Source organism: Hevea brasiliensis, chromosome 15 (genome assembly GCF_030052815.1).
Source record: "Hevea brasiliensis isolate MT/VB/25A 57/8 chromosome 15, ASM3005281v1, whole genome shotgun sequence".
Taxonomy (NCBI): domain Eukaryota; kingdom Viridiplantae; phylum Streptophyta; class Magnoliopsida; order Malpighiales; family Euphorbiaceae; genus Hevea; species Hevea brasiliensis.
In genome coordinates, this window is record NC_079507.1 from 71,018,752 (window position 1) to 71,040,778 (window position 22,027).

Here is a 22,027-nt window from a genome sequence, read left to right on the forward strand (position 1 = left end):
TAATGATGTCTTTTAAATTATTAATTTTTTAATAATTTAATAAATATAATATTAAAATTCTTTTTTAAATATATTGAGAGAATATAATATAAAATATTTTTTATATTAAAATTAAAAAATTAAATACATAAATTAAAATTATTAACTGTCACGTGCTTGTTAATTAATGGGGAAGCTGAAATGATTATGAAAGTCAGAAAATTTTGGTTATTTTTTGGCTGCCAACATTTTCCATGTTAAAATTGTAAATATTAATTTTAGATAAATCTTTTTTTTTTTTATTTTAATTCAATTATAAAATTATTTTAAATTTAATTACATATTAATAAAAAATTTTATTGACAAAATATTTAGCGGTGGGCCCAATATAAGCTGGGTACATTGAGGCCACAAGCATCCTAGTTTAGTACCAGCAGCCTGCCAGCCCAAAACGACCGTGCTTTACCGCCGCCTCAATTTCTAAGCATCCAAACACAGCTTGGATTTCTGGAGTTCTGCGAACCTGAACAGTGTCACCCCCACCGTTGTCATGGCTTCCTCATCTTCTTTCATCGCCAACAAGGTTAATACTACTGTGTGTTTACAAATTTCTCAACTTTTACTTATTTTTAACACTTCGCTAATCGTTTTGATTTCATTTGTCCCTTGTTTTACCCCTCTTTCAAATATAGTAGTTTGACCCAACTGCTCTCATCTAATCCTTTTCCTCTGTTACAGAAGGATCTGGGACTCTCTGCTTTCTCTTCAACGTCGTCGCGATTTTCTATTCCCAAATGCAGGAAATCAATTTCCAAGAAAATTGTATCTGTCATGGCTCCCCAGCAATCAGAGCGCAAACCTGCCACCACTGGCTCGGTTAGTTTCTTTTCATTTTAGTTCATGTTTAACCTTTTCGCTTAAGGTTTTTTGTTATTTTTCATGTTCAATTGTGTTTATTCCTTTTCCCCATTGATTTCATGTGTTTTCGATTAACAATTTTGGTTTTTGAATATCTGTGTCTGTTGAATTTTGAGGTTCATTCCTGCTTCTTTCATTTTGCTATTGGCTTGTTTCATCGTTTCGATAATGGATTTTTTTGGTGGATAGGTGAAGATAGCAATGACGATGACAGAGAAAATATTGGCTAGGGCCTCTGAGAAGCCTCAGTTGAGCCCAGGTGAGAATGTTTGGGTCAACGTTGATACCTTGATGACACATGACGTTTGTGGCCCAGGTTCCATTGGAATCTTCAAGAGAGAGTTTGGCGATAATGCTAAGGTATTGAACGTTTTTTGCTTATTTTTGTCGATACGGCTAAATTGCTTGGGTGACAGGGTAGTAAGTAATTTTTGATTTAATGAGTTCCTGATATTTACTACTAGGGTAAGCTCACACGTTGAATGAATTATAAGTACATTCGTATTTCTCGTCACATTTGTTTTGCCAAGCATTTGAATATGTAAGTACGAAATTCTGACTACTGCATAATCTCTAATTTTTTACATTACAACACAGAGGGCAATTATACTCTCTCACTCTCTCTCTCTCTCTCATAGAAAGGTTCTGCTTTTCAAGGGCTGCATGAAGTGCAAGGTTGATCCGGATTTCATGTGATGTCTGGAAACCCTTTCATTACCTTAAGGCTAAGGGTTTATACAATTATGAGCCTTTTATTTGTTTTCTAACTTTTTTTAATATATATATTAATGTTAACATAATCTTCAAAGTTAAGCTTTGAGTTGAAGTTATTACTATTTGATTCCCTAACTGGCTACCCCCCTCCTTACCAATTTTTTGTATATAGCAATTTCTTCTTTTAATTTATTTTATTTAAAGTTTCTTCTTATGGCATGCTTGGTAGTACCTCCCTGACTTAGTACTCAATATTGAAGGTTTGGGACCGTGAGAAAATTGTCATTATACCGGATCATTATATATTCACTACTGATGAACGTGCAAACCGTAATGTGGATATATTGAGGGATTTCTGCCTGGAGCAAAATATAAAGTATTTCTATGATATCAAGGATCTTAGTAACTTTAAGGTGCGGATTCATGATTATACACTTCACCAAATTTTCTTACCTATTTTTATGAGAAATGTACTTTACTGGCCCTTAACATGCATTGAAGAGGAACTTTACTTCCTGACTTTGCAGGTTAATCCTGATTATAAAGGTGTATGCCATGTTGCACTTGCCCAAGAAGGTCATTGTAGGCCAGGCGAGGTGTGATTCTTTTACAATTACTCATTTTTCAAATTTTACCTCCTCACGTCCAAGATTCTCTCATTTAATCAATCATTACTGCCCTCAGGTCCTGTTAGGTACAGACTCTCACACTTGCACCGCTGGAGCATTTGGCCAATTTGCTACTGGAATTGGCAACACTGATGCTGGCTTTGTATTAGGCACTGGGAAGCTCCTGCTCAAGTTTTGTAAAATTTTTTCTTCTTTGATGCCTAAGTTATTATAGTCTCTTCATTTCTTATCTGTTCATTCCATGGGCTAGGCAGTTTCTGAAATTAAATGGATAGAGTAGCTTCTCTTAGGTGTTTTATCAGATGAAATTTGAGACTTTTCAGTCACGTTTAATTTCTAAAATGGTTTTGATATTTCACTGCTCACTTATTTGTCTCCTGTTTTCTTAAAATTGCAGGTGCCTCCAACTCTGAGATTTGTAATGGACGGCGAAATGCCTGATTATTTGCTTGCAAAGGATTTGATTTTGCAAGTGAGTTTATTCAGATCTGAGACATTTGTTTGCTTTAGTGGGCCCATCAACTTACTCTTTTTTTCCTTTTTCTGTTATGTTGTATCTGGGAAAATGATTGCCCCTTTGCAGATTATTGGTGAAATATCTGTGTCTGGTGCAACATATAAATCAATGGAGTTTGTGGGCACAACAGTTGAGAGTTTAACTGTGAGTAAAATTTTGTTTTTCTTGCTACAATGTGTGGTCTCTTAAGTACTTGTTGCACTTGTTGCACTTGTTAATATCACATCAACAAATTTTTTTCTTGGTTCTGACTTTCTTTGATGGTTAGATGGAAGAGCGGATGACATTATGCAACATGGTTGTTGAAGCTGGGGGGAAGAATGGGGTTGTCCCTGCTGATAGCACTACATTCAAGTACCTTGAGGTATCTTCAGATGGATTGCATGCCACTGCTTAGATTCGTTTTTTTCTTTTTGCCAATTTTGTTAAGGGAGATTATTTTTGTCTTGCATGATGCAAAATTTTTTTTGTTAAGGGAAGCTGTGTTATCTTTTGTTGTCTACAGGATAAGACATCTGTGCCCTATGAACCAGTTTATAGTGATGAGCAAGCAAGGTACATATAATTTCTTATTTTTTTGGGTACTTAGTATCCATATAATTGACGCCAGCTGGATTGAGATTAAAGTTTAGTTGACTTGAATGTTTTCTTGGGATTCTATTCTAGGATTCCAAATGTGTTTTGGACTGATGATAGCAATTCTTTTTTCTCCATCTGTTTATGAAATTGATAGGTTTTGCTTGCTTCTTTATAGCTTGCTAGTTGAAACAACTCGAGTATTCAAAATTTTGTTAATCTTCCCAGCTTATTATAACCGCATTAAAATGTAGTATATCAATTATTTCATGTATCCCTTGGCATTTAGAGCACTTGATTTAGTATAATATGGATTTTTTAAAACCAAATGAATGCTTATGTATCATTTGAAAAATACAATCATTCTGTTTAATTTTTTAACCGAAGTAATTAGAAATGTTCAGATCTATAATTGAAAATTTTAGATATTCTTCAGTTTTGACATTGAGCTATATTGACTGACTTAGAGCTTTCTGCCTAAAGTTGTCTTTGGAATTCACTTACACTCGGTTATTTTTTAATGGTTTTTATTGTTTTTAAACTTACACTGGATTTTAAGAGAATGAAACTAAAAGTTGGATGAGTACATTGGAAAAAGTTAGGAGTACATTGCAAAAAGTTATGAGTACATTATAACAGTGTTGTCAACAGCGCTAGGCGCCCTTTAGGCAAGAAGGTCCTCCATCCTCAAGGTGCTAGGTGAGATCGCCTAGGCACTTGCCCAAGCGAAGTGCGGGGCTTATTTATTCTAAAATAATAAATAATTACATATACAATGTAAAAATGTCTTACATATTACAGAATCAATAAATTGCCAAATTTCATATTCATATTTCATAATATATTATAAGATTTAAGCTTCAAGATCAAAAGCATTCCTCTAATAACACAAAATGTTAAAGCAAAAAACCATGAAGCACATAATATAATTTAAAATTTTAGATGCATTGTTCTGTTTCATTTATTATGTCTTGCAAAATCAAAATCTTAATTCTCTAGTGATCGTGTGTATGCCAAAAGGTGAAAATAAATCAGGTTAGTTTTTTTTTTCTTTCTCAACTTTTCTCTTTTTTTTTTTTCTTTGCTTTTTTTAAAATTTCTTGCTTTTTTCTTACCTGGCGACACCTGGTGACTTCTCACCTAGCCTCGCCTGGGTGCCTAGGTGGCGCAGTTGAAGGCGCCTTGCCCGGAGGTTTCCTAGGCAAGGTGCCTAGATTTCGTCTCACCCAAGCGCCTAGGCGAGTGCTGCCTCTTGACAAGACTGCATTGTAAATATTTCTCTCTTTCTATAAAGTAACTATAACTTTATCAGGTAATTTGCAGTAGAATATATTGTTATTTTCTTTTAGCATGATGCTGTTGGTTTTGCATTGGTAGTGATATATGTTTTTTTGGCTTCTAGGTTTCTTTCCGAGTACAGATTTGATATCTCAAAACTGGAACCATTGGTTGCAAAGGTGTGTAATTTTATTTGGTTTCCAGTTGGAGAGTGTGTGTGTACCTCGATCATTATCTTATCTTAGTTTTTGGCTTAATGCTCTTTGTTTTCCTTTCATGGGGAGTAACATAGTCCATGTATTTTTTGCAGCCTCATTCTCCTGATAATCGTGCTTTAGCAAGAGAATGCAAAGATGTCAAAATAGACAGAGTATACATTGGATCCTGTACCGGTGGAAAAACAGAGGATTTTATGGCTGCTGCCAAAGTTTTTCTTGCTTCAGTATGGATCATTTATCTTACTGAGTTATTGTTAATGCTACTGGACCAACTATTGTGATTTTTGTGTGGACACTTTTCTTTATGTTGTTGTGAATAGATTAGGCTTGCCTTTTTCTGTGTATTAATTTTCCTTTTTTATTGTATTTTAGTAAGTTTGATAGTCTAGAATCTTCAAGTAAGTCTTATTTAGTGTACCTGCAGTAACTATGTCACAGTATTAACCATTTGCCATTTTATTCTAAAATAAGCAAACAAAAAAAGTGGTGAGGCATGCTTGTGCTCATGATTCATGGCTTCATTGTGGAGGAAGCATGCTTTGAGTGAAGGCTCTTGCATGTGGTTTCAGTTTGTTTTTCTTTCAAAAAGAAAAAAGAAAAGGAGGAAAACAAACGCTATGTCATAAATTTGAAGTCCAACTTTTGAGATGATAAAATTTTGATATTGTCCTTTCAACTGCAAGAAGACAATAGGATTTTTTTTAAAAAAAAAAAAAACAATACAAAGATTTTAGGAATATATGAATTATTTTTATTTCAGAAATATATTTTCTTTAATTTTTGCTTTTCTTTCCCTTATCAAGCTTATTCTATCTATTTGATTTATGTTCAGGGTAAAAAGGTCAAGGTTCCCACATTTCTTGTCCCTGCAACCCAAAAGGTATGTAATACTGGATAATATTATGTGCTGATGTTTATGGGTTCACTATTTATGAAGGAAACTGATGAATAATAATGAAAAGAATTTGTTACAAATTTAATGATAACATTTTATTGTAAAATTCAGGTTTGGATGGATGTGTACAGTCTCCCAGTACCAGGATCTGGTGGCAAAACTTGCTCACAGATTTTTGAAGAAGCTGGTTGCGACACGCCTGCGAATCCTAGTTGTGGTGCTTGTTTGGGAGGCCCTAAAGATACTTATGCAAGAATGAATGAGCCAATGGTGAGTAGTATAATTTTGTTTGTCCCCCTATCTGCACACCTTAATGTGTAGTCATGGCTACTCCTGCCTTGTTTTTTATGCATTAGCACGAAACATATGATCAATGTCTGCAATGGGTGCTGTTAACAATTCTAAGGGCTATGTGATTGCAGGTCTGTGTGTCAACCACAAACAGAAACTTCCCAGGCCGGATGGGACACAAGGAAGGCCAGATATATCTTGCTTCCCCCTATACAGCAGCAGCATCTGCTTTGACCGGTTATGTCACTGATCCAAGGGAGTTCTTGTAGTAGGCTATTTATGTTGTGTTCTGAGTCTGTTGTACCAAGTCTATAAATTTCTATGAGCGATGGAATGTTAGGTTGGTACTATGTATGTGCTGAGTTAATGTACTACCGTTTATTTTGATGAAAATAATAGATGCAGTAACATGGTTAAATGCTTGCACAAGAAATGGTGAGAGAAATTGGGGTTTTGGATTTTATGTTGCTTACTATGGAAATGCAATTTATCACCCCTTCTGTCTGTTGGTCTATAAATTTTGTGCCATTTTGCCACGAGTAATTAAGTGCTTGTTGAAACCAATTTTCTCATTGAAAAAGAAAGGAAAAAGAGAGCAAGCTGCACCTGTTTGAAAGGTAAATTTCGTAGGTAAGACATATGTACACCTGCTTCTGATAGTTTCACTAGCCACCCCATCCAACAAATGAATTTTATGAAAATTTACTTTCAAATTCATATTTGTTGTAAATATCGGAATTCATTTAGAATTTTATAGATTGCTTTTGCAGGTAACAATCTCACAGATCCAATCCCTGGCTATGTAGGGAACTTAAAGCAAATTGATTGATTATTAACCTTGATTTCAGAGAACTTCCGGTGTCTATTCCTGAACAAGTACTATTTACTGAAACACAATAATGAGGCTGGAATTAATTATTCTCATGGAATCCATTAATCATCAGAATAATCGAGAGATGGGAACTCGACTTGCGTTGCCACTTCCAGAGCGGCACCACCTCCACCAAGTCCACTGTCTGAAATGTAACCTATGGAAACCCTCAGCAATCCGCTCGTGTTCAAAAGTAGTAAGGGGAGGACGGTGGATGACGTTGATAGTTGATGGTGAGATTGTTTCCAGGTAATTCTATGTAGATTGTGTTGCCAACATAGCAGCAGGTCATAATGCTGGATAAATTTTATACATCGATAGTCACTAGTTTAAATTTGAGTCAGTTTCATTTCAATCCTGTTGCGTCAATAAAACCTTGTTATGGAGAAGGCATTATAGCCAAGGCGTTTAGTGGGCTTAAGCACAAAATTTCTTATTATAGTTTTTGCAAGGGGTCAGGGATTTAAGAATTTTGAATATATGTGTGTCTGTTCTCAGCACAGAAGTTAGCAAGAAAATTTACCTTCTCAGAGCTGTACCATTGCTGTACTATGTAGACATGAAGAACATCTCTTGGCTTGGGGCTTGACAATTTCTGTCAATAGAGAAGAAATTTTTGTTTGTTTATTACCAACTTCCTCGTTGCCTGCCTGCATAGGACCTTTTTATATGCGCTTCTCGGTTTAATAGATTCAAGTCCTTCCAAATAAAAGATTAGAAAAAGGGACAAAAAGAGATCACTTGTGTCTCTCTGTCTCGCATGCTCATCAACAATTGGAACGAATCCAGTCTAGTTATTAGTCTCCTACCAAAGAAGATTTATTCCAGGAAATTTTTCAGAATTATGCAAATTACCAAAGTTCTAGAAACATGATAATCAATAGCAGTGGGAGAACAAATCATGGCTTCTCACCATGCTGAACCCCCACCATTGATATTGAAGGGCACATCTTTGATCTAGAACTGGAATTACCCCACACTACACTTCTTTTTTTAACAAATACCCTTTTACTCAATTGTCATGTTTTGCTTCTCAAGTAGACATAATTCCCACTTTTCCACGCTTATCAAGGAATTCCTACGATTGGACTGTAATCAATACATGCAGAATTGCAGCTTAGAGCATTCCAGCTGCTGTTGGGTTCCAATGCCCATCATTTGTGTTTTTCTTGAGCCTACATTTGTAACAAAGAAATAGAAGGGACCTTCATGGCCTAATTGAGAGAATGCGAAAAGAACATGATAGAAAGGTCATCATACTTCATAACTACTATGAAGTCTTTTCACTTCCCTGTGCATGAAAGCTAAAAAGGAGCTAAGCATGAGTTGTTTTGCTGATGGAAATTTTCATCAATAGTAGAACACACATGTGCTCTAATCAATTGTGAAAGAAAGTAAATATGAAATGGGTCACACTGTTAATGAACATGGAATATTTTGCAGTCAAAATCTGAATGATTGCATAATCTTGGGCGATAAGTGTGTCTCATTTTTTGGGGCAGTATCTTTCATACCATTGGAAACCTGGTTTTACATATTATTTTTCCCCTGAAAACAACGAGCACATACACAAAAACAAAATTGAAAATGAAAACTAGTCGCAGATGTGATGATGGCCTTCTTCCCTCTTCTGTATCAGTGAAATGGCTTTGGCTGGATCAGCGAACGCTTACATGTTAACAATATATTAGACTACGATTTAAAAATTAATATAATTTCCTTTTTTTTTTTGTATTTATAAATTTATTATCAGCTCAAATTTTTAGTATTAAATGTCAATTACCTGTTGAGAGATAAAACACACAGAAAATTGAATTCACCAAAAAATTTAAGCATTACATTAAAATTTGTAGAGCTATCACACAATAGAAAATTTCTTTTTAAAGTTGAAGGAATTTAAAAAATTTCTACAACAATGGATTTGTGAGTTGGTGTATTTCATAAATTATTTATTAGATTATTATTTTAACAATTAAAAATTTTAAATTACTAATATAACTCTAATTTTTAAAAAAGATTTTTTTAGTGCAATCAGTATATTTGACGATTGCTAATTGTTTTACATAAGAACAAGACTTCTTGAAGTTAAAGCACCGTCATAACAATGGATTCTCTTACCAGCTACAACATTTATGCAATCAAGTGCTATAGTTCATTGTTTTGACAATGGTGGTGGTGATGATTAAATTGTTAGGCGAAAATTTCTCCAATCCTCTTGTGCATTCAGTAAATCTTCGTGTTAAATTTATAATAAACTGAGTTTAAATAAAAATCAAAATCATAAGCAATCCAAATGCTTGAAGTCTGAAACTGACTTGAGAAGTGCATTAATGCTGAAATTGAAGGTTAGATTAATAACTAGAAAAGGATTGTTCAGGTACAATCAATTCAATTGTGCCGAGCTGGAAGCTGCACACTAAAAGAAAACGGACACAATGAGAAATTTTCAGACATCAAAATCACACCAAACACTAAAACTGATAGTCCACTAGATTGCAGCAAACTCCACTCTAAATATCAAGTACTCCCATATTTACAGTATGAGAAAGCAGCAGTCAAGTGTGCACAAGCACTGTATAAGAGAGAAACTAAGTGAATTATCGCCCACATAGCTAAAGAAAACCTGATAATGGTTAAAAAAAAAAAAATCAGTGAAAATGCAATCTCAGTGGAACGTTCTAATTCATCAACTTTCTCTACTGTCTTTGTTTTCAAACTATGAGTTTCATCTTTCTGGAGTTGAAAATGATGGGACAGAAGTGATCCTAAACAGGCTTGCTTATTTGTATTCCATTCGTGTCTTGGAATCTTGGACCTGCAATTCCATGATAAACTAGTCTTAGAAGGTTGGGAGAAGCAACAATTCAAAGGGAGAACTAGCACCATTATGTTGAATGTTGGTTGAAATTTTACATACCAAGCCCATTAGCTTCTGAAGTTCTCATGATTCGGAGCCTTTTAACGGAGCTTAGGAACATCCTAAAAATAATGAAATAGCAAACGATCAGTATTACATACCAAGCCCACTGGGGTACCAACCCCCATTTCCTTTCTTTTAATTCTAAAATGTAGCAAAAATTTTGACAGTGAAGAAATAATCATCATACCCCCATGGAACATCACCGACGAGCATCCAATCTCCCTCTTTATCTTCATAAGTTAGAACAAACTCAGATAAGCCATCCAAGAGATTAGAGAGATTTGCTGATTGTTGCTTCTCTCCACCTGATCACACAGGTAGAGTGTCAGTATACAAATTCAAAACCCCAGACAAACTGGAAAAAAAAAAAAAAAAGGAAGAAACTTGGACAGGGAATGAATAACAGAATCCAAGTTTATGGTCACATTTGGTTGTTTTGCTGTTACAAATTTACAACTGAGAAAGAAATCGAACTTACCCATCGAACTGACGGGTGGCGTGGGCCTGAAAAACATTTCTTCAAGTGTTTGTGCAAGTGTCTTATAGGAAGTATGAGCATTCAAATCCACCTTCCTTCCAATTGGAACCCCATCCATATTCACCTTAACAAATCCAAGATGCCCTTTCTCATTACCAGTAGCATTGGTCTTGTTACCATTGCAAATTTTCTTGGAAGCATCATTATATTTATCTTTTTCACCAAAAGACTTATCTTCTTCAGATCTTGAAGCCTTGGCTTGGTTCACCAAGCTATTAATCCTATAAGCCCTTACAGGAGGCCACCCCACAACCTGACTGCTCCCACAAAGCAATTTACTATATAAGAAATGATTTGAAACATTAGGAAATATAAACCATGAAGAACATACGTAAAGGTTAAATAGGAATAAACTCTGATAATAAACAGCAACAAGTACCATTGAACATGCAAACACCCTAAATTAAACTAACAACATTTTTTCCAGTACAACCTGACTTGGAAAGTTACAATTGTTTAACCAAAAAAGATTGTAGATAAACAGAATACCGATGGCAAATAGATTGAATTAACAACAGGATAATTTTTTTACAAAAGGAATGATAAGTGCCCTGTCCCAGAAATCAGTAACCAGTTGGCTCACCAGAGATTAGTATTCCAATACAACATAAGAACACATAAAAGAAGGTCTTTTCTTATCAACAAAACAGAATAGATAAAACAAAAACGAAGGAAAGATGAATTTTGAGTTTCACTAACCTGATAGAAGTAGGGGATTCACCCTCATGGGAAACAGGCTCAGCAGCTCTTTTAGTCCCAGAAACAGCAACACAAGCAGAAGCTGTAGCATTACTATTGTTATTATGATTATTATTATTATGACCTCTATGAGGCTGAGACACCAGAGAAGGGAAGTCCTTCGCAGTCAGGATTCTCCCACACTCACCCCATACGCTTGACTTGCCCTTCCCTACACTTCCACCACCAATACTCAAACCAAGACCTAGCTCTAGCTCAGCCTCTATTGGATATGAGCTAGCCTCAGCATCCACCACCTCCACCTTTGACACAGTAGACTCGTTTGTTGAGGCACCAGAACAACCACCACCACTTACAACAAGTAAACCAAGGCCACCTTCCATCGTCAAACAAGAAATTGACAGTACGTGTTCTCAAGATTCAAGAAAGGTTTAAAGAAAGCGTTTTCAGAGGGAGAAGTATTTGGGTATGGAAGGGAGAGAAAGTTTAGCTGAAGACAGGAGAAAATGGAGAGGTAGAGGGAAGGGAGAGTAGGTTGAAGGGGGTTGTAAGGTGGTGGAGGGAGTGATGATGAAGGGGCCCATGTGTCTAGTAGTGCACCAAGCACTCTCACCACAGGTCCACAATACACTGTCAAATTTTCTTGACATAATCATCATGTCTCTTTAGAATCTGATTTTCACTGTTGCCACAGAAAATAGAAATAATGCAAAAAATAGAAAACAAGAAAAAAAAAAAAAAAAAGAAAGAAGAATAGTAAAGAGGCTCTTATTGACATTTGGTTTGACGGATCGAGCATGTTTTGTAGGAATTTTATCTTTGTCATTTTAAGAAAGGCTACTTTGAATCTAGTTTCTCAATGGGGAATGGAGATGATTTCCAAAAAAAAAATCCTGACTGATTTCGTATTTTAGTATTAATAAAATATTATTTTATAAATCGTGTCATTTTTTTTCTTACTTAATTGAATATTATTAGTTTATTAAAATTAAGTAAATATTAGACTGTTAAATCATATATATGATAATTATTTAATAAAAAAAATTATCTTTCAATTGATAAAGTAAATTTGCTTAGAAACATCATAATTATAATGACTAAAGAGAATTTAACAAGAATTCTTTATATATATATTACAAAAGTCAAGGCTTGGTGGGTAAGAAATTAACAGTGAGTGACCCTTAAACCCTACTTTCCTGCTAAACACCAAAAAAGAAAATCCAAATCCAAATGTGTATGATAACTATCAACTGTGAGACTTAATTAAAGAATAAAAAAGGTTTAACTTTGAGCTTAGGTGTGTCATAACTTTACTTTAAAAGCATAGGTTAATGTCTAAAGGTGGAGTCTTTTTACAAACAAAAGCATAATATAATGTTTGCTTCTCCATAGTCCCTTGCTTTCTTCCTATGTGCTGTCTACTATTTTATGGACAGACAGCACCAGCCCTTGTTTTAGAAAGTTAACACCTAAATTAAAGAGATGCATCCTCAGTGGACGGCGGACCTACCCATAAAAGCTTTGGATATTAACAGCCAAAACCCACAACACACCTCTCTCTCTCTCTCTCTCTCTCTTCTCTTCAGAAGTAATAAGATTATTACTAATGGCTTAAAATTATATCAAATGGTTGTATCAATAATCAAGAATCTTATGGTAAAATATATATATATATATATATATATATATATATATATATTATAAGAATTTTTTAATGTAAAATTTTGATTTATAATAAATAAAAAATATAAATATAAATAATGTGTTTTAATTAATGATGAATAAAGTCTAATGAGAATAGTGTTATAAGAGCAGGCGGGTGATTATGTGTGGTGCTGGGACTAATTAAGGGTGAATATAATGAAGACTAGCATACAACAAATCCAAAGATTAGGCATTGGGCAAAGGTAAAAGCGTTGTCCATTAGCAACGGCAACGGGACAAGCCGACAAGGTGGGAGCCAAGACCACGTGATTTGTAGCTGCCAATGGGCGCCACGTCATCCGACAAGGTACGCGGCTGACCGGGGGACTCCTCCTCTGTGGGACCAAATAACCGTCCTTTTCCTAATTGCGTCTTTAGTTCGAGACAACTTGCCTCTTTATGTAACGAGAAGAATTAGAATCCAGCTCCTTTTCCCCACGCGCTATATCCATACGTGAATCCAACAGAAACCTTCTAGAGTCTCCATTGCGCTCATTTCTCTATTATATATATATTTTTCCTCTCTTTAAATGAGCTCTAAGTTATGAAAATAATTAGGTATTGTAAGCTCAAATTAATATAATAATTATTAAATTAAATATTTATAAATAGATATATTTTAATATAATTATGAAATTTATTTTTGTATATATTCAATTTATATTAAACGCAGTCAACAGTAATTTAAATATTGAATCCAAGTATTTAATTCTAAATATTTTGGTGCATGAAAGGATGAAGAGCGTGAGTAGAGTGAAGATAAGAGCATGTAATTTGAAAGAGCAAAATGGTGGAGACGTGGGTGGGAGAAAATAGGAGCAGCTGAAAATTGAAAGTTGTGATTTTTAGTAAAGATGTGATTGGCCGATATGATTTTGCCATGTTCACGCCCGCCCCCTCCTCATTTCCTCTCCTTTCTCTTTAACTTTAAGCCGCTTTTCCAACTCTCATATTTCTTTCTTAAAGATGGAGAATGTCTCTCTCTTCCTGTATACTCTCAAATTTAATGATAGTATTCTTATTGAAATCATGATAAATTATAAAAAATACTCAATGTATTACAAGGAACATAATTTCTAGTATAAGCCAACCAGCATGCTGCACTTAGAGCTTTCCCTTCAGCTGCTATAGATGATGACCAAGATGAACTCCATAAAGCCATCCATCAGTTCTCTTTCAGAGTTTCGACATATAAACCCAACACCTGCTTTAGCAATCTTTAAATCATATGAACCATCAGCATTAATTTTAAAATATCCTGCTCTAGGAGGAGGCAACCATCTTTGGGATTTATTTCTGACAGAATTTGAAAGGGCAATCAAAGAATGCTGTAGTGGAAAAATTGTAAAAATCATTTCCTCAAGGGCATTCTTAGCCTTTGCAATCTTGAGAAAGGGGTTAGGCACAACAGAAGTAAAAATCATATCACTTCTAGCTTTCCAAATATACCAGCAGATAGGACTAGCTAACCGAAGTTCCCACTTACCAGGACTAGACACACTTTGCAAGGCAATCCTCCAATCTTGAAAAGAGGAAAATCCCTTACCAGTAGGACAGAGAACCAAACCAGGTAGCTCGAGAATGCTCACAAAAAAAGAACAGATGTTCTATAGATTCTTCTTGCTGGTTACATACAAGGCATATAGTTGACCGAGAGCAATGCCTCTTGAAAAGATTTACTTTCATAGCCAAGGCATCATTACAAAAGCTCCAAATAAAAATGTAGATTTTCGAGACTACGGGAAGATTTCAGAGCTGCATTTAGAAAAAATTCTCTACCATATAGGAAGAATATTATCTGTATTAATTACACTGAATATTTCTCAGAATAATATTTCTTTCTTTTTAAATTTTCTTGACAAAATGAGCATACTAACTCATAAGTGATTAATTTTTAAGATATGTTTTTTTTAAATAATAATATTTTATTTCCTATTTTTTAAATCATTTTATCTTGTTATTGATCTCAATAAGAACAATTAATTTTTAAAAAAATCCCAATAAGATCAATTGGCATAATGCACAAAATAAATTGAGCATTACAATTAATAATGATATTAAAAAAAATCTATTCTCTTATGTAAAATGAATTGATAATTTAAAATCTGAATTGAAAATTTTTGGGAAGCCTGAAATAAATATTATTTATCTTTTAATTAAAAAAAAAAAACAGAAAAACAAAAGAAAACAAGATGAATAACAATGGTCTAAGCCACAGCACCTCCCTATAATCCATCCCCGATTTCACGTTCTTAACGCGTGCGGTGTGCCCATCTCCCCTTTCTAACCGGGACCACATCACCATTAACACACCCAGCGTACTTTAGCAAAAAACGGATAGTTATAAACTACTGTGATTCGGGTCAAGTCAAAGAAAACTAAAGCTACCGGCTGATGGGCTGCGTTTCACCCGCCCGGATTGTTTCCTCGGGGGGGATCCGCCACAAACAATGGAGCATTCGACACCGCATACGGTGCCGAAGCATGAAAATACTCCATCGCTGTCGCTGCTTCTTCGCTTATGCCTATATGCACCTCTTCCACCGGCAACTACACTGCCGTTGCAACTGGATAAATCGCTACGATCGTATACAGGTGGAAGCTCCGTTCGCCATCTTTCTAATTTAGACTGAAGGCCTTCCATGCTGCTTTCCAAGCTCCAAGAACCCATTATCTCGCTCTCCGTCTCTTCTACCACATAGCGATTTTTTTTCCTTGCCACTGCCGCCGCCACTTCCGACGCCGATGGACCCAGTTCTGATTCTGTTATAAGCGGCCCCCCACCGTGTAAATTCATCTTTTTTGGAGTGCCAAATTGCAATTTGCCAAGGTCGAACCTGTTAAATTTCGATACAGAATTATCGTCATTTGAACAGAGGTTTTTATTTCTCGCCTTATTATTCTTGCCGCCGGTGATGTTCGATCCATACTTAGCATTTGTCAATGCGCCATAGACCGTCCCACTAGATGTTGAATCAGACTTGCCCTTCTTACCTATCTTGAAAATATCTGAGTCGGTGATCATGGAGCTAGCTTTTGAATTCTGTTTCTCATAAGCTGAGCCATTGACCATTGAACCGGCCTTCTTTTTATTTAACGTTTTCTTATCAACCACATCAGAGCCGACCATGGAACTAGTGTCGCTCTTTGTACGTCTCAATTCTGGCTTGGGATTCCATGGAAGCAAGAATTGGTTCTGGTTGTCGCTGTTTTTTTCATCGTCCTTATTATTTTTATTATTTTTATGCATATGAGTATCCTTCTCGCCCATCAAATGGCGGTAGCCAACAGCAGAGGCATCCTGGGTGTACAATGGCATGCTTCGCATGGAGGTGTCAAGAAGCGCCACTCCAATGTTAAGAATACCCTGAGGTCGTCCAGAGCGACGACGTATCTGAAGGGCAACGAAGCGTGTGCCAAGTTGAACGTGGTGCTGCTGGTGCTGGCGGTGGATTTGGGCAGGGGGAATGAGGTTTCCGACAATGACGCGGACGGTGCCAACGTGAACGTCGCGGAACCAATGGAGGGCGTAGATCTCGATCATAATGGCGGAGGTCTCGCCATAGAGAAAATCATCGTCGACTCGGAAGACAAACTTGTCATTCCAGGTGGGGTTGTTGTGACCAGGAATATCGACTCTGGTTGAAAGTTTGCGGTCAGGGTGAATCCACGCAACCGCGTAGGTTTTCATCTTGCGGGAGACCTTGGCAAGGTCTTGTGCAGATATCAAATTTAGCTCCAACAATTGAAATGGCGGAGCAAATCCACGGGACATTTTATTTCTTTTCAATTTCTTTTACAACACAGGTTGATATTGCTGCTTGTGGTGGTGGAGGAAGAGGTCATCATGGGTTCCACTCACCGTCCAAGGAGAGGACGACGAGGGAAGAAAAATCCTTAATATTAGGTTTTGTTTGTATAGTGTGTGTGTGTGTGTGTTTGTGACCTGAAAAAGCAATGGCGGAGGTTTATTCGTTGATAATATTTGAAGGGTTTTTTTAGAAATATTTGAGGGGAAAAGGAAATAATTAAGAGTTGTAAAGAGAGTTTATCAGGTGATCAAGGTGTTGAATTAGGCAAAGAATGACGAGTTTACAGCTATAATTAGGTAATTTTACTAGTTATATTTTCATGTGAATTTTAACATTTGATTCACTATAATTAGAGTGTATATATTTTTCAGTATTATCTCTCGTTTTTAGTGACAATTATATATATACCAAGAAAATAATGGAGGAAGAAAAGAGGAGGCCTTGATGAGAACAATTACTATTGGAGGGAGTATAGAAGCTAAAGGCAGTGGAGAGTTCTGTTTTGGAAAGAAGAACATGGGGCTGATAGAGGAGGAAGGAGACGAAGGTTTAAATGGGATTGAAAATTTGAACCTCGAAGAAGCAAACGAACCAGTTAGTCCTCCCCTGTATCTTGCTTCATGGATCAGGATTGATGGCAATGGTTTTGGTAGTGGCAATGATGGTGGCGGTTTTGATTTAACTTTGCCAAACTTTGATGAAAATGGTGCTGCCACCCCCTGTTTCAAGCAAATTACTCTCAGCTTTTGCAGGTGAGATTAATTTTCTTTTCTTGTCCTTGTTTGTCCACACTAATTTTGGGCAATTGTTAGGTTGATATCTTGAAGCATCATTCACTTGAATCTACATAGCAGAACTTAATGCATTATAATCTATCGAACTAGCCCTGATTTGTGCCTAATATTACTATTGCGCTTATCATTCGTCAGCTTTTTACATTCTTTTTTGAAGAAATTTCATCTGGATCTTGATTCATCAATATTGATTTTTCAGATCGGCTGGTGATCCCCAGTTATGCAATGATTAATCTTTTCATGGTCAATCAATAACGAGCAACAATCTTATTGTTGTTGATTTTGTAATCTAGTTTTTGGCTAATTGGAACAGCCCCAGGCAGATCGCAGAGGATTTCTGGGGATTAGGTGAATTTAGGATGTTGTTAGTATTGTGTCTTGCATTTTTGGGATGAGAATTTAGATCTTATGAGAACAAAAAGGAAAGAAGTGTTTTCATTCTAAAATGGGGTATTTTGCCTTCCAATGTAAAAGTCTAAGGGTGATCATGGAGCTGAGGACTATCATTGCATCACACTCGCAGATCCTGAAGACGGTGGAGTCTCTTTGAAGTATGCTAAAATAGAGTGGCAGCTTCACCATGATCAAGGTAGAGCTTTAAGTAAATTTGAAGGTGCTGTTCAGGCTGCCCCTCAAGATAGGTGAGCATTAGTAGTTGCCCATCAATTCCTGCAAATCAAATTTTGTGGAACTACTGATGCTTCTTCATTAACTCCATTTCTTCTTCACTGGATTGTTTGAGGACTAAATCATGAATGAGGCAACAGGGCAACTGAGTTGTTTTTAACAAGTATACTCAACTCAACTCAACTAAGCCTTTATCCCAAAAATTTGGGGTCGGCTATATGGATTCGCTTTTTCCACTCTGAACGATTTTGGGTTAAATCCTCAGAAATGTGTAATGCTTCTAAGTCATGCTGTATTACTCTCCTCCAAATCAATTTAGGTCTACCCCTTTTTTTCTTTCTATCCTCTAGCCTAATGTGCTCTACTTGTCTAACTGGAGCCTCCGTATGTCTACGCTTCACATGACCAAACCACCTCAATCTCCCTTCTCTCAACTTATCTTCAATTGGCACCACTCCTACCTTTTCTCTAATACTTTCATTACGGACTTTATCTAGTCTAGTATGACCACTCATCCACCTTAACATTCTCATCTCTGCAACTCTTATCTTAGATGCATACGACTCTTTCAGTGCCCAACACTCACTACCATATAGCATAGACGGTCGTATGGTCATGCGGTAAAATTTTTCTTTTAATTTATTGGGAATCTTACGATCACATAAAACTCCGTGTACGTCTCCACTTCAACCATCCGCTTTAATCCTATGACTAACAGCCTCCTCACATCCCCCATCTACTTGAAGGACTGAGCCTAGATATTTAAAGTGATTACTTTGGGACAGTGCCACTCCATTCAAACTAACTCCTTCTCTATCACCAGTTTGGCCTTCACTGAACTTGCAATGCATGTATTCTGTCTTCGTTCTACTTAACTTAAAACCCTTTGACTCTAGAGTACTTCTCCAAAGTTCTAGCTTCCTATTGACTCCTTCTCGTGTCTCATCTATCAGAACAATATCATCCGCAAACATCATGCACCAAGGAATACTCTCTGGTATATGTTTAGTCGGTTCATCTAAAACTAATGTAAAAGGTAAGGGCTTATGGCTGATCCTTGGTGTAATCCAATTGAGATCGGAAAATCTCTTGTGTCCCCTCCCACTGTGCGCACAATAGTAGTTACTCCTTCATACATATCTTTCAATACTTGTATGTACCTAATAGATACCCTCTTTTGTTCTAACGCATTCCATAAGACCTCTCTTGGAACACTATCATAAGCCTTCTCCAAATCAATAAAAACCATGTGTAGATCTTTCTTCCCATCTCTATATTTCTCCATCAAGCTTCTAATGAGAAAGATCGCTTCCATAGTTAACGACCGGGCATGAAACCAAATTGATTGAGAGAGATAGAAGTATCATGACGTAGTCGATGCTCCACAACTCTCTCCCACAACTTCATAGTATGGCTCATGAGTTTAATTCCCCTATAGTTTGAGCAACTCTGTATGTCTCTCTTATTTTTAAAAATAGGTACTAAAATACTCTTCCTCCATTCATCAGGCATTTTCTTTGAGTTTAGAATCTTATTAAATAATTTAGTTAACCATGCCACTCCCATATCTCCCAAATACTTCCACACTTCAATTGGTATTTCATCGGGTCCACAGGCTTTACCTACTTTCATTCTCTTAAGTGCTTCCTTTACTTCTAAAGATCTAATCCTTCTAGTATAATTTACATTCTTTTCTATTGTTCTATAATCTATATTCACGCTATTTCCATTTTGACTATTATTAAAGAGATCATTAAAATAATTTCTCCATCTTTCTTTAATGTCCTCATCTTTCACCAACACTTTTCCTTCTTTATTCTTAATGCACCTAACTTGATTGAGATCTTGACATTTCCTTTCTCTACTCCTTGCTAATCTATAAATATCTTTCTCCCCTTCTTTAGTTCCAAGTTTCTCATATAACTTTTCAAAGGCCTGTGCTCTTGCTTGGCTAACTGCCTTTTTTGCCTCTTTCTTTGCTATCTTGTACTGTTCATATGCCTCATTATTATCACATTTAGGTAATTTCTTATACCATTCCCTTTTTCTCTTCACTGCCTTTTGTACTTCCTCATTCCACCACCATCTCTCTTTTGAAGGTGGTCCATGTCCTTTAGACTCCCCAAGTACTTTTCTAGCTACTTCTCTAATCTTTGATGCCATCTGTATCCACATATCATTGGCCTCCATATCTAGCTTCCATACTTCAGACTCAAGAAGCTCATTTTTTAACTTCACTTGCTTTACTCCTTTGAACTCCCACCACTTTGTTCGAGCTACACTATTTCTTCTGACCTTACTTGAATTGTTCCTAAACTTGACATCCAAAACCACCAACCTATGTTGACTTGTTAAAGCCTCTACTGGAATGACCTTGCAATCCTTTCATAGAGCTCTATTTGTCTTACTGGTTAAGAGGAAGTCGATTTGGCTTCTATGTTGCCCACTTTTGAAAGTCACTAAATGTGACTCTCTTTTTATAAAGTAGGTATTTGCTAGTATTAGGTCGTATGCCATAGCAAAATCCAGGATGCTTTTTCCCTCTTCATTTCGACTGCCAAAACCAAAACCTCCATGAACATTCTCATAACCTTGCCTATCACTTCCTACATGTCCATTCAAATCTCCACCAATGAAAACATTCTCTTCATTCGGTATGCTTTGCATTAAATCATCCATATCTTCCCAAAACCTTTGTTTACTCTCACTGTCTAGTCCTATTTGTGGGGCATAAGCACTAACTATATTTATTGTTTCTCCGTCTAGTACTAGCTTTACTAGTATAATTCTATCTCCTACTCTTTTCACAGCTACTACTGCGTCTTTCAATGTCCTGTCTATGATTATACCCACTCCGTTCTTGTTTCTCTTCTTTCCGGTAAACCACAATTTGTAACCTGAATTACCCACTTCCTTACTTTTCTCTCCTACCCATTTAGTCTCCTGAATGCAAGCAATATTCACCCTTCTCCTTTCCAAGGTATCCACAAGCTCCATTAATTTTCCTGTAAGTGATCCAACATTCCAAGTACCAACCCTGATCCTCCTCCTAGCCTGCTCCTTCCTAACAAGTATAATATTTAAAATTTTTTTCCCATTTCAGCCATGTTCTTGGGGGCTTGGGGCATATGCTAGTTTTCTCTGGGAAATAGATGATGATGGTGAAGAAGATACAATGCAAGCAAAGCATATTCAGGTGCTACAATTCTCTGATCAATTATATGGCTTTTGTGAATGTTTCACTGCACGCAGGGGTTCTAATGGCTTCAAAATTTGTCATAGGTTGATCAAGATGAAAATCTAACTATGGTTGGCAACTCGATCGCCAATCAAGATTGTAAGGCATTACAGGTTCCATCTAGGCTTACAATTGATGTGGGAGATCACGCTACATCTGATGTTGACAAGGGCAACAATGTTGAGGAGTATTACAGGAGGATGGTTGGGGAAAATCCTTCCAGCTCTTTGGTGTTAAGAAATTATGCTCAATTTCGACATCAGGCCTGGTGAGATAGAGATGTGGACAAAGTGCAATAAATACTGTGCTTCTTTGAGTGTGTTGGTGTTGTTGACCTCTTTTACGTATACTTCTATTAGATTGGCCCTCTGTGAATTGCCTTTTGATGCTTTGTTATTCTTGAACGTAAACACTGTTTCTGACCGGCAGTGGAAAAGGGAGACCTTCTAGGTGCTGAAGAATACTACTTGCGCGCTGTAGTAGCTGATCCTGGAGATGGTGAAATCATGTCACTGTATGCAAAGTTGGTTTGTGAACTTCACCAGGACCACGATAAAGCCGCAAGTTACTTTGAGAGAGCAGTTCAAGCTACTCCTGAGGATAGGGGAGTATTATTCATCTGGACACATGATTGCTTCATAAGCGGTTTTTCAGTTAATGTTAAGGCTAATCATGACTGATTCTTTGCCTGTTGTTTCTTATTTGTTTCTGGCCATGTTCTTGCAGCATATGCTGATCAATTTCACCATGAAGGTTCTGACAAGGATTAAAGAGCAGTCGCAACCTAATTTTTTACTCAACGGTAAATA

The 22,027-nt window shown here is 36.4% G+C and overlaps 3 protein-coding genes and 1 pseudogene across 5 annotated transcripts; 2 read left to right on the plus strand and 2 right to left on the minus strand.

Moving 5' to 3' along the window:
- The first annotated feature begins 413 nt into the window (after positions 1 to 413).
- LOC110641066 (3-isopropylmalate dehydratase large subunit, chloroplastic) lies at positions 414 to 6,476 on the plus strand. Of its 2 annotated transcripts, none has more exons than XM_058136434.1 (15): positions 414 to 574; positions 718 to 855; positions 1,087 to 1,257; positions 1,872 to 2,024; positions 2,139 to 2,207; positions 2,296 to 2,410; positions 2,636 to 2,712; positions 2,824 to 2,901; positions 3,026 to 3,121; positions 3,263 to 3,312; positions 4,736 to 4,790; positions 4,922 to 5,053; positions 5,662 to 5,709; positions 5,836 to 5,994; positions 6,147 to 6,476. In XM_058136434.1, the coding sequence occupies exons 1-15, from the start codon at positions 530 to 532 to the stop codon at positions 6,282 to 6,284; spliced, it is 1,524 nt and encodes a 507-aa protein (XP_057992417.1). In that variant the 5' UTR covers positions 414 to 529; the 3' UTR covers positions 6,285 to 6,476. The 2 variants fall into 2 exon arrangements, with proteins under 2 accessions (XP_057992417.1, XP_057992418.1); XM_058136435.1 differs by having other exon boundaries at positions 414 to 562.
- A 2,868-nt stretch (positions 6,477 to 9,344) lies between these two features.
- On the minus strand, positions 9,345 to 11,601 carry LOC110641054 (auxin-responsive protein IAA13). Of its 2 annotated transcripts, none has more exons than XM_021792649.2 (5): positions 11,044 to 11,601; positions 10,285 to 10,601; positions 9,994 to 10,111; positions 9,804 to 9,865; positions 9,345 to 9,701 (listed from the first exon to the last, which is right to left on the minus strand). In XM_021792649.2, exons 1-5 carry the CDS (start codon positions 11,424 to 11,426, stop codon positions 9,652 to 9,654), a joined length of 930 nt encoding a protein of 309 aa, XP_021648341.2. In that variant the 5' UTR covers positions 11,427 to 11,601; the 3' UTR covers positions 9,345 to 9,651. The 2 variants fall into 2 exon arrangements, with proteins under 2 accessions (XP_021648341.2, XP_057992912.1); XM_058136929.1 differs by having other exon boundaries at positions 10,285 to 10,622.
- Positions 11,602 to 14,960: 3,359 nt separating this feature from the next.
- On the minus strand, positions 14,961 to 17,017 carry LOC110655597 (uncharacterized). Its single transcript, XM_021811981.2, has one exon. The coding sequence runs from the start codon at positions 16,520 to 16,522 to the stop codon at positions 15,116 to 15,118; it is 1,407 nt and encodes a 468-aa protein (XP_021667673.2). The 5' UTR covers positions 16,523 to 17,017; the 3' UTR covers positions 14,961 to 15,115.
- Positions 16,953 to 21,988, plus strand: LOC110655515 (uncharacterized; annotated as a pseudogene).
- The last annotated feature ends 39 nt before the right edge of the window (positions 21,989 to 22,027 follow it).